This window comes from Cyphomyrmex costatus, unplaced genomic scaffold, assembly GCF_001594065.2.
Source record: "Cyphomyrmex costatus isolate MS0001 unplaced genomic scaffold, Ccosl1.0 scaffold474, whole genome shotgun sequence".
Classification (NCBI taxonomy): Eukaryota; Metazoa; Arthropoda; class Insecta; order Hymenoptera; family Formicidae; genus Cyphomyrmex; species Cyphomyrmex costatus.
In genome coordinates, this window is record NW_017279009.1 from 1,415,359 (window position 1) to 1,426,762 (window position 11,404).

The 11,404-nt window shown below is 30.5% G+C and overlaps 2 protein-coding genes across 3 annotated transcripts; one reads left to right on the plus strand and one right to left on the minus strand.

Moving 5' to 3' along the window:
- The first annotated feature begins 1,859 nt into the window (after positions 1–1,859).
- On the plus strand, positions 1,860–3,617 carry LOC108777987 (3'-5' ssDNA/RNA exonuclease TatD). 2 transcript variants are annotated; one of them, XM_018545023.1, is made up of 2 exons: positions 1,860–1,956; positions 2,569–3,617. In XM_018545023.1, exon 2 carries the CDS (start codon positions 2,596–2,598, stop codon positions 3,508–3,510), a length of 915 nt encoding a protein of 304 aa, XP_018400525.1. In that variant the 5' UTR covers positions 1,860–1,956; positions 2,569–2,595; the 3' UTR covers positions 3,511–3,617. The 2 variants fall into 2 exon arrangements, with proteins under 2 accessions (XP_018400525.1, XP_018400526.1); XM_018545024.1 differs by lacking the exon at positions 1,860–1,956 and adding an exon at positions 2,191–2,224.
- Positions 3,618–6,845: 3,228 nt separating this feature from the next.
- LOC108777869 (uncharacterized) lies at positions 6,846–9,707 on the minus strand. The gene is made up of 6 exons (XM_018544852.1): positions 9,611–9,707; positions 8,991–9,542; positions 8,750–8,795; positions 8,006–8,661; positions 7,185–7,299; positions 6,846–7,110 (listed from the first exon to the last, which is right to left on the minus strand). Exons 2-6 carry the CDS (start codon positions 9,457–9,459, stop codon positions 6,888–6,890), a joined length of 1,509 nt encoding a protein of 502 aa, XP_018400354.1. The 5' UTR covers positions 9,460–9,542; positions 9,611–9,707; the 3' UTR covers positions 6,846–6,887.
- Positions 9,708–11,404: the final 1,697 nt, after the last annotated feature.

Consider the following 11,404-nt stretch of genomic DNA (forward strand, 5'->3'; position numbering starts at 1 on the left):
TGTTATCAGTAATTCGAAAAAAAAAAATAAATTATTTTTTGTGATAATTATTTGTACTATTATAAAATAGTACAAATAATTTACCTTGATTTTATTAAATTTTTCGTTTTGTAATTTTCTTTTATTGCATATTTTAAGCTTTGTCCAGACCAAGAAACATCAATTGACGTTGTAGATAATACAAATCTATGAAAAAATTGACATTGGTAACAAAAATTTATAAAATAAATATAGATAATAAAATTTTAGTAATTTATTTTCACACATTAGCCTTGAATCTACAATACGTTTTCAAACCTTAAGCCCATGACACATAGAAAAACGTAAGGCTGCTTTTACATGCAGCGTAACTTGCGTCAGCCAATCAAATTGTCTCAATTAGAATATGGCGTAGGAGCTGATACAATTTGATACGGTTTGATTGGTTGACGCAAGTTACGCTGCATATAAAAGCAGCCTTACGTTTTTCTATGTGTCATGGGCTTTAAGCCATAAGGAATGGACGAATTAGCCCGGATCTACAATAGTTTTAAGCCATAGGAATAGACGAATCATAGTCGATTATTCTCCTCGAATTCGACTGTAATTTCATACAGCTTAGGGCTTAAAACACGTATCCAATAGGAGAGCTTGTTTTCTAGATATATACGATAAGAGAGCATCATCGTACGACAAAGGCTACGGTTCATTTGATGCTACGAATGCTTCGAAGCATTTTTTGAATGGACAATTAATATAATTCTTTTTTTTGATTGGTCAGTCAAAAGCTTCAAAGCATTTGTAGCTCCAACTCAGCATAATCGTTAAATTCGCCGACACACCGATATTAAGCCCGGATCCTCATACGGACAACAGCGCTTTGACACCGGACGCTGATTGGTGAAAAACGGGTTATGGGGGTAGTATTAACATTAAAGATGTATATTACACCCATTTTTTTTACAAATATGTTAAAATATATCGCGCGTGTTTATATTTTAAATAAGTTATATATACATATATATGATCCCGGCAATTAATTCGCATTTAGAGATTTCAACATTACAGAGCTGCTTTGTGAAGTTGGCACCTTAAATGCGAATATTGGTAAAATCATTATTGCATTCGTTTGTCCACTGTTTGTCCACGTTTGTCCACCCATTATTTTCGTTTGTCCACCCTCCAAAAAAAAGTAATGTAAAAAAAAAATTGTAAAACTCCCAAGTGATTATTTTACACTATTACGAAAAATATAATAAACATAGGGTGGACAAACGAAAATAATGGGTGGACAAACGTGGACAAACGGTGGACAAACGAATGCAATAATGATTTTACCAATATTCGCATTTAAGGTGCCAACTTCACAAAGCAGCTCTGTAATGTTGAAATCTCTAAATGCGAATTAATTGCCGGGATCATATATATGTATATATAACTTATTTAAAATATAAACACGCGCGATATATTTTAACATATTTGTAAAAAAAATGGGTGTAATATATATCTTTAATGTTAATACTTTTAAGCTTAATAATAAACATCACGCGCATGGAAGTAAGCATACATATATGTAGTTGCAGGGAGGAATATTTATTCTGATCCACATTTTATGTAGCGCGAATACGATTATACGAACCGCGAATATCTACTTACCATCAGTCTTGAAAAGTATATGCGTTATCCTCAGAATAGTGGATCTGGCATGTAGTTCACATCCACTTTTGCAGTGGGCAGTAGTGCGCGGCAGTATTTTGTGGTTACAGGTTTTAGGTCGTTATGTCCTCTCTCAGGTTTCTCTCTGCCTTAGCTCTCGTGGGCATTCGGCTCAATTCGGCCCACAGTTTATATATAGTGCAGTGCCTATTGTTTATTTCGACATCGAGGAAAGAAAATCTAAGTGATATCGGACGTCTTCCAAGATTGTCTGTCGATCATGACCGATTGCCGTTACACCACGATGAAGAGATAGCCAAGGTGGTCACTGATTCACTGTATATAATAAAAGCTAAACTTTGGTTTGGAGGTCGGAGTGCATCGGATAGGAGTGTATCACGTATTCTAACCGCGCGATTGCGTTCTTCCTCCCGCTCCGCTCCAAATGAATGACAATGTGTGAGCGCCCGCGACGACTTTACTTTGACAAAAATACATATGACTGAGAAAATACAATAAAAAAGAATACACCCAGAAGTAATCTCAATAGTGGCCAACTTCTACGATTAATATAACATTTCAACGACAGGTCCGCACTGTTTTCTTTCAAAATCTTTCATTTTGTGCAAAAACGCGTCGTAATGTATTTCTCGCGTTAGTCATGGTTTTTTGTCTTTTTTTTTTAAGTTTTCTGTATAATACTGCATTTGTTTAGTTAAAAATGCGATAAATATTAACGGAGACACATTTATAAAATAATTGTGAATCATATTTCTTTAAGAGCATACATATGCTTTCTAAAAATAGTTGATCTTACCTGTTGCTATAGATGCTCACTGTGTTCTTATTTTGTAACGAAGCAATGATAGATATCTGTCATTTCTATGCAACAGTTTAGCATGTATCTAATACTCATTATCTTTCTGTTTTCAGCATATTATTCTGCAAAAGTATTAAAGAATGGCGGAGGAGGAAAAAGCTGTTCCCTCATCTATGACTCAGTGTTATGAAAATTATATTATAGTTGATGTTGGTGCCAATTTAACAAATAAGAAGTATAGTCGAGATTTGGATAGTGTAATACAAAGAGCAAAGGATGCTGGTGTACAAAAGATTATGGTAACCGGTGCTAGCATTCGTTCCAGTAAAGAAGCACTAAGGCTGACAAGAATATATCCTGGAACGCTTTACTCAACTGCTGGTGTACATCCGCACGATGCCAAGTCTTGGGAGGAACCAAATACCTTGCAAGAATTAGAAGGTATAGCCAGTAATCCAGAATGCGTTGCGATTGGAGAATGTGGCTTAGACTACAGCCGTGATTTCTCAGCTCCGGAGGCACAACGTATTGTATTTCACAAGCAAATAGAATTAGCCTGTACGTTAAATAAGCCACTAGTAATACATGAAAGAGGTGCACAGAAAGATGTGTTAAAAGTTCTTGACCAATATAAGAATCGTCTGCCGCCTATTCTGATTCACTCCTTTATCGGCACTGCGGAAGAGGCACAGATTTATTTGGATCAAGGCTTTTATCTAGGCATCACAGGCTATCTGTGCAAGGACAAATCCGATAGTGGAGTAAGACAGTTGCTAGAGGGAGGACGAGCGCCATTAGATAAGATTCTAGTGGAAACCGACGCGCCATTTATGTATCCAAATACCAGAGCCAGTAAATTACCTGTACACGTAAAGGATGCTTTAACCGAACGGTCTATGACATTTCTTCATCGTTACTGCACTTTCCAACGTAACGAACCATGTGCCTTGCCAGCAATCGTGGAAATGGTAGCAGCGTTTATGCGAATCACACCAGAACAAGTTGCGCTCGCTACCGCTTTTAACGCTCTAAAATTATTTGGTTTGAATCAATGATAACAATACTTGGATTTCAGAGTCTGAGTTGTGCATAAGATAGGTGCTAATAGATACTATATGACAATTAAATGATATTTTTAAATAATAAGCATAAAGCTTTATCTGAAGCCATAACATATTTTTTTGAGATATATAAATTCAAAGTTTTTTGATGCCAAATCAAATTAAATATTATTTCTTTCTTTAAATCCGAATCAAATTGAATCCACAACTTTTCACCCAAATTGAATTGAATTACATCAAATCGAATTATTGAAATATAACTTTTACAATATAATTATTATTAAGTTGTATTGTAATACATAGATAAATAATTTTTATGTAAAAAAATATTGATACAAATTCACTTTGAATCTTTAAGATCTAGTGGTACATTATGTACTAGTAAAAAAAATATTGTACATCTTTATTAAATATCAAGTTATTCAGTTTAATTAGAACTTATTAAAAAAAATTGTTTATTATACAAGATATTTTAATCAATCCCTGCAACTTTCTTCAAAATTATTGATAATGTAAAAAAATATTTTACTTAAAAGTGAAATTGTTTCGAGAGCCATATATTTTAGTCGCGTTTTTTTCTAGTTAAGATGATGCCTGGACCTGCCTATATTGATAAAATTAGCGTGTTTGACGTTTTCGTTTCTGTCTAATTTCCTCATAATAGTTTTGCAAAATAAAAATTTCTTCTCCACAATTTAAATATTCAGGCTAATGTATCTGTCCCTGGTATATTTTGTGTCCAAAGCTGGAAAAAATATGAAATTACAGATTTCTTTATCCATTTAACCTTAGTGTGGCGATCAACGCTGAAGATAAAAATGTTTTCATCGGTAGTTTCATCGCTAGTTTCATCGGCGACTCCAGCATCTCCTTAAAGGCGTCAAAGAAATATAAAATTTACTTTTACTTTTTTGTGAAATGGAATCATATAATTTCTTTCACGTAATATAATTTTTCTAACTATTCTATATATTGGTTTTGGGAGTCTTTTTACATTTATGTAAAATAAATATATTTTACAATGTATTCGTTAAAAATTAGCGAAATTTAAATTTAAAACAAAATATCCTCTCGAAACGATACTACTTTTATCTAAAATATTTTTTTGTATTATCAAAAAAATGTTAAATTATAGTTTATCGAGCATAATTTTCAAATTTTTCATATTTTATTGATAGGAAATATAAATAGTATATGAAGAAATTGTATTGATTGACTTATGGATGCGAGATAATAGGAGAATGCTGTTAGCCTTATACATCCTCGGTGCCTAGTAATTTTCTGATGCATTACGAATGAGAATATTTTATTTAAAATTAGCCAATGTAGCGATGTGCAATCGGATCCCTCTAATCATAATTATAATATTACTTAGTAATATATTACAATCTATTTATTCAAGGTTTTTCTATATTAAAAAACTTTAATTTTCAAAGAATTAAAAGAAAAAGAAGGGAGAAGAGAGATAGGAGAGGGGGAAAGAGAGAAAATACGCATTTAAGAAATTTAAAAAATGGGTTCATTATGAGTTATCTAGTTAAAAACTGTACACATATGTTATTCTTTTCTATTTTTTAAGATATTTCCTATGTTACAAGTTTATCTTAAACAAGGTGTAATTAAAATAAATATACATGGCAGACAATATTTATAATTATAAATACAGTAAAGTTTAAAATTATCTTATTATGTATGTCAGCATAATTTTTGGACTATAATAAACATTTTTTGTATAAATTGTTTTATCTACATACTATCTATATTATTTTTCATAAACGAATAACAAATTATCTTATTGCATGTATATTTCAATTGTTTGTATAATAGTACATTATGTAGACTCTCTGACATGGAGTTTGAATTACAAATTGAACAAAATTAATTCTTAGATTTTTTTTTGTCTTCGAAAATGAATCCGTAAATGAAATTATTCTATCACATCACTTTTGTGAAAAAATTGAAAAAAAATCTAAATATGCCAAAAGTGGCATTTTTTAATACTTTTGAGCTGAAGAAACTCAAAAATCGTGACATAATAGTAATTTCATATACGAATTCGTTATTAGCAACAAAAAATTTATAAAATTGTGTGCCGTTTTTATTGACTGTTTTATGTAAGAAACAAAAAATCCATAGATAGATATATATATATATATATATATACACAGGGTTGGGGGGGGAGCATTTAAAACAAGTCACCTGAATAACTTGCTTGTTTTTAACAATAGAAGAAAGTGTCAAACAAAAGTTGCTTAGTTTCGAGGGGCCTTTCTCTCTCTAGCTACGTAAATAAAAATCCATCTCCGTTTCCCCTTGAAAAGGAGTGGGGAGTAACATTAAAATTTCAAATGGGACCCCCCGTAAAATGTTATATATTTGGATTCTACAGGGAAAAACAAGTAAAGTTTGTCTGAAATATTTCTATGGAAAATGCTCCTATCAAAAGTTATAAACATTTAAACTTTTATCATTTTATTCACGGTTGAACTCCATTGACATAAAGTTGTGTTCACGATATAATGAAAACGAAAACGCTCTTCATGTTAATTAAAAGAAACATAAATATACACATTTATCGGGAAACTTAAATACAGATCTACTATATATGTATTTAGTTATTTTTGAATGTAGTACTCTTTTAAATGAGATATTTCGTGACAGATGAATAGGTCGAGGAGGTCCTGTTCAATGGCCCCCTCTTTCGTCACATCTCGACCATTTACGACGAAAGAAGACTTAAAACGAAGAATACGTATTGCTTGCACTAAGGTGACTCCAGAAATGTTGTTTAGAGTTAGGCAAAGTTTTGTAAAAAGAATTAATCAGCGTTTAGATGTTAATGGTCAACAGTTCGAACATTTAATAAAATGTAAAAAAACAGAAAAACTACGAGTTTTATTTAATTATCATTAATTTCAATACACTCTACATTAAAGTTTAAATGTTCGTAACTTTTGATAGGAGCATTTTCCAAAGAAATGTTGCGAACAAAGTTTATTTGTTTTTCTCCGTAGAATCCAAATATGTAACATTTTACAGGGGGTACCATTTGAAACTTTGAAGTTAAATAACTTTATCATGTCACGTTTTTAAGACACTTCAGCTCAAAAGTATCTAAAAATGCTATTTTCAGTTCTTTTAGGTTCAATTTTCTCAAAAACGTAACGTAACAATAATTCCATTTATGGATTAATTTTTAACGACAAAAATTTTATAAGAATTATTTTATCCTGTTCGTGTGATCTAGAAAAAAAATTTTAATTTGTGAACAATGTAATTAATACATATATCATCACATTGATATTTAAAATATATCATTCAGAGTATATTCGAAAATTCTACGTATTTTCTTGTTGATGATAAAATATATTTTATTTTGTTAAGAATGAGTCGTCTTCGCATTTTAGCCTTATAGCTCGCATCAGATATGGAAGTCTTTCGTATTCCGGTAGTTTCATCCAAGAACTAGAATTTATTGCAATTGCATTTGTTTTCATTAATGCTTCAACGGATTTTATTTTTAACGACCATGTACTTTTTAGTCTTTGAGAGTTCACAGCATATGCAGCATCAGGTAAATTGAAGATAAGTATCCTAAGATGCATATACATTAGTAACAAACATAAAAAATCAATTGTAATATATAAATAAACCGTATGTGTTCTTACATCTGACTTTCGCTTGGAGTTTGTATATCTTCAATGTACGTTATGTTAGTTGCATTAGACGTATCTGTATTAATTGCAACAGGATATCCTCCTTTTCTCATTACAACAACGTGATCTACAATGATAAAATTTTAGATAAACTTTAAATTGCTAATTGCAGTTTAAAAAATTATATATAACAAAATTAATGAGACATGAAAAATTATTAAAGATAATGTAAGATAACCAATTACACAAGTCTACAAACGAATTTTTTTATCCAGCAACGACAGTATGTATCCTGAAGACTTTTGGTATAAGATTTTTTTATAGATTTTTTTCATGCTAAATTCAAACTTGTAGCCCATATTTCTTGACAACCTGATGTGATAGAGCAATTTGAGCTACGGATTTGGTTTCAGTATGTTAAAAATATTAGAATTACATGCTGCTGTTTCTGGGTCAAAATTCATGTCTGCGTATAATTCACTTAATAATTATTAAATTGTATTAGCATTTTGAATAATTATCAATTTATGGAAAATTAACATATTATTCAAAGAATAAATATTTTTAAGTTGACACAAAATTGATAACTCTCAAATTGCCCTTTACTTTATCCTTTTATTGTTTTGACACAAAATATTTTTTCTTCCGTAAGAATATAATATAGAATATAAACTAAGTTCTCATCGTCAGGCTGTGTGGCTCTACGGCAAGACGGTTGCTTGCTAATATGGACGAATCGAGGCCTCGGTTTAAGTCCCGGCACCGGCGGAGCGCCCGACATTTTCAAGATGTGTTTCTTACAATAAAGAAAATTTTATTCTTTAATAACTTACCAATGTCATGCCCAAGTTTTGTCTTCATGTTATTATGAATATACTGAGGACCACCTAATGCTAATTCTAATGCCGTTTTTAAAGAAAATGTGGGAAGTATAGGACTAAGCAACGTTTTGTCTATGTTTACAGCATGTTCAAGTATATCTTGCGATGGCCATGGTCCATTATACATAGGATACAGCGTCTTAATACTTTGATATAAAAGTAATAACTCTCTCATATGAATATTCTTCATTGGTTCATTAGTTTTTATAATCTGATAAAAGACTTTGCTGATTAAACTTGGACTATAACAATCTAATGCAATCAAATGTAAAGCAAATTTGATCATAGATCTGTTAAAAATCTTATTTTCCACTTTATTCGCCAATATTGCATCTCGTATAATATCCCAAAATACTGGCTTATAATCAGCATTAATTAATCCTTCTAAGAAAATAGATATTCTATAATATGATGCGTTTTTTAGTAAATTTGGCTGCTCAAAGCATTTTGCTGCTAAATATTCTAGAAAAGGTATATGAGCGTAATTTAGCTCATTTAAACGTTTCAGCAGATAGATACTGCTGTCAAAAGAAATTTCTGCAGACAATGCTGAATTGATAAAAGCATCCACCAGTGCTTCATTGTAAAACCTGCATCCATATTCCTTACTACAACAAATAATAATATAAATGTCAATATTTTATTTTCACAATGTCAAATACTAATACATATAAGAATCTTATAAAGATGACATACTTCCTTGCAGTGACCAGCACTAATTTATGTAGCGCCCTTATTATCTCTGGAATAGTTAATTGTTTTGAATCATTTATTAAAATCTTTTGAATATTAAATAACAATTCAAAAGCCATCGGAGATGGATAAGAGATAATACATAAGCTACAAAATATAGACCAAGCCGTTTGTATATCCAGTTCATTTTCAAATTTTTGTAATGACTTCAGTATTACATTTTGTATTTTTGGATTATTAATACCATTTTCACATATAAATCTTAATGACTGTGTCAAAATAAAAATATTATCTGGATCCAATTTTGTAGGTAACTGGGCTTCAAAAACGACAGGTAATGCTATTAATAAAGCATCTCTTAATGGTGTATTATCCATTTTCTTTAATAATATAGTTATATTGATTATATCCTGAATCGATATCTCATTTACATTTGCACGAATCATTTGCAATAATGACTGAGTTAAAACACAGCTGGCTGGAATCTTAAAATACGTCAATATTCTCAGACTAGTAATAATTTCATTGGTTTTCATAAGTCTAATGTTTCTATTTAACACTTCGCATAGGCGCATAAAGCCTATATGTTGCTTAATATTTTGCAAATCCTCTTCTGTGTTTTTAGAAGCTTTAAATAATGTAAATATTGTGTCAATAGCATCGTGTACAGTCATATTTGTATAATTACTTGCTGCCTTCTCCAATATTTCCATAGATTTGTACAACGGCTTGATATCAGTGGATACATAGTTAAATTTTTCTGTTGGTAATACACAATCTTCCAGCTGTGTATGATCTGAAAAACACATACGTTCTGTTGAAGTATATCATGTTTATACAAATATATGTAAAATATTTGATTACCTGTCAAACTGGTACTATAAACTCGTGATACTTTTTGTATCGTTTGTAATGGTATTATATAATTCGATAAGACTGTCCAATTGCGTGTTATTGGATACAATCGTAGAAATCCCTTTAAAGTCCCATTCATTCTACTGATAAACAAAACTATTATCGCGACATATAATTATATTAAAATTAAAAAATATTAATTATGTAGTATGGTACTTTTTTTTTAAATGATCAATTTTGTAAAAATGTCTCCAAATATGATATAGTTAATGTATACCAATATTGGTTAATACACTAATAATCAATACTGAGCTAATGTAGATCATACATGTATAAATATGCAGTAAAGTACACATGCATATTGCTATATGAATACAATAAGTTTTGCATTTAATTAATATATGGTAATGTTGGAAAAAAATGAACAGTGAGAAAGAGATATTTGCTTAGCAAAAACTTCCGTGATTATTTCCTATATATAATTTTTATGTAACAAAAAAAAACGAAAAAAAGGAGATGATAGATAACATCTTCAAATAGAAGTAGATTAATATTCTATTATATAATATACTTTAATGATTTATACTCTATTATTTAACCTCTACTTATTATTCTTAATTATTTCAATTTTAATGCATATTACTATTTAAATATAATTTAAATAAACTTTTATCTTAAAAGAAGTAGCTGTACAAGTAGCTTATTTGACGAAAAAATCTCATAAATATTATGAAACTTTTTTATCGTAGTTTTTAAATGTTAGGTGTACAAATTAATCCGTTTCTTGTGTTCAAAAATGCATTTATTTCAAAACAAAATGAATGAACAGATTAATTAAAGTATTGTCCATCGCTGGCTACTACTTTTTCCCATCTCTCAGGCAATTTTCGAATTCCGTCTCGAAAAAATGACTCGTCTTTGGAGGTGATCATCTTTTGGAAAACGGACCGAACTAATTTGTACTCCCAATATAAAAACTATTTTTTTTCAGACATAATAATACAAATTTAATAATGAACTTACGAAAAAAATATTTTAAAAAGTTTGAAAAATTCTACAGACTGAATCTGATTTTGAAATTCTATTAAATAAAATTATCCTAAATGGAAAATTTTTCTTGATTTGTAATGAATAATGATGAAATATTATTGAAATTATAATCTTTTATAACATAACTTTGTACGTTAAGGCATTTGTGATGCCGTATGTATTAATTATGAATTAACAACCGGTGTATAATCTTGAATAGAAAATAAAGGTTAGAAACACTTAAATGTCGTTTATGTACTTACGCAGTTGCTAGTCTCTATTTTATACTTGGGAAAATTACGAACAATACTAGCGACGTTACAAATACAACACAGTTGATTAACTAGATAATAATTTCTTATTTTTAAATTATTCATAAACATGCTTCAAATATACGTATTTATAGTATATACTAGTATATACTGAGATACTGAAATACTTAGCTGCGTTCGGTAATAGCAAATCTGAGGTGTCGGAGTGCTCTTATATTATAGCATATGTCACGTGCACTATAGAAAAAGAGCACTCCGATGCCTCAGATTTAAGCGGGGAGCACAGACTTTTGCATAACGCATAAAGCATGTGCATAAGGAATTTCATTGGTCCATTTTCTTATGCATGAGTCAATGGACCAATCAAATTCTTTATGTATATGAGCTGCGTTCGGCAATGCAAATCTGAGGCATCGGAGTGCTCTTTTTCTATAGTGCACGTGACATATGCTATAATATAAGAGCACTCCGACACCTCAGATTTGCAATTACCGAACGCAGC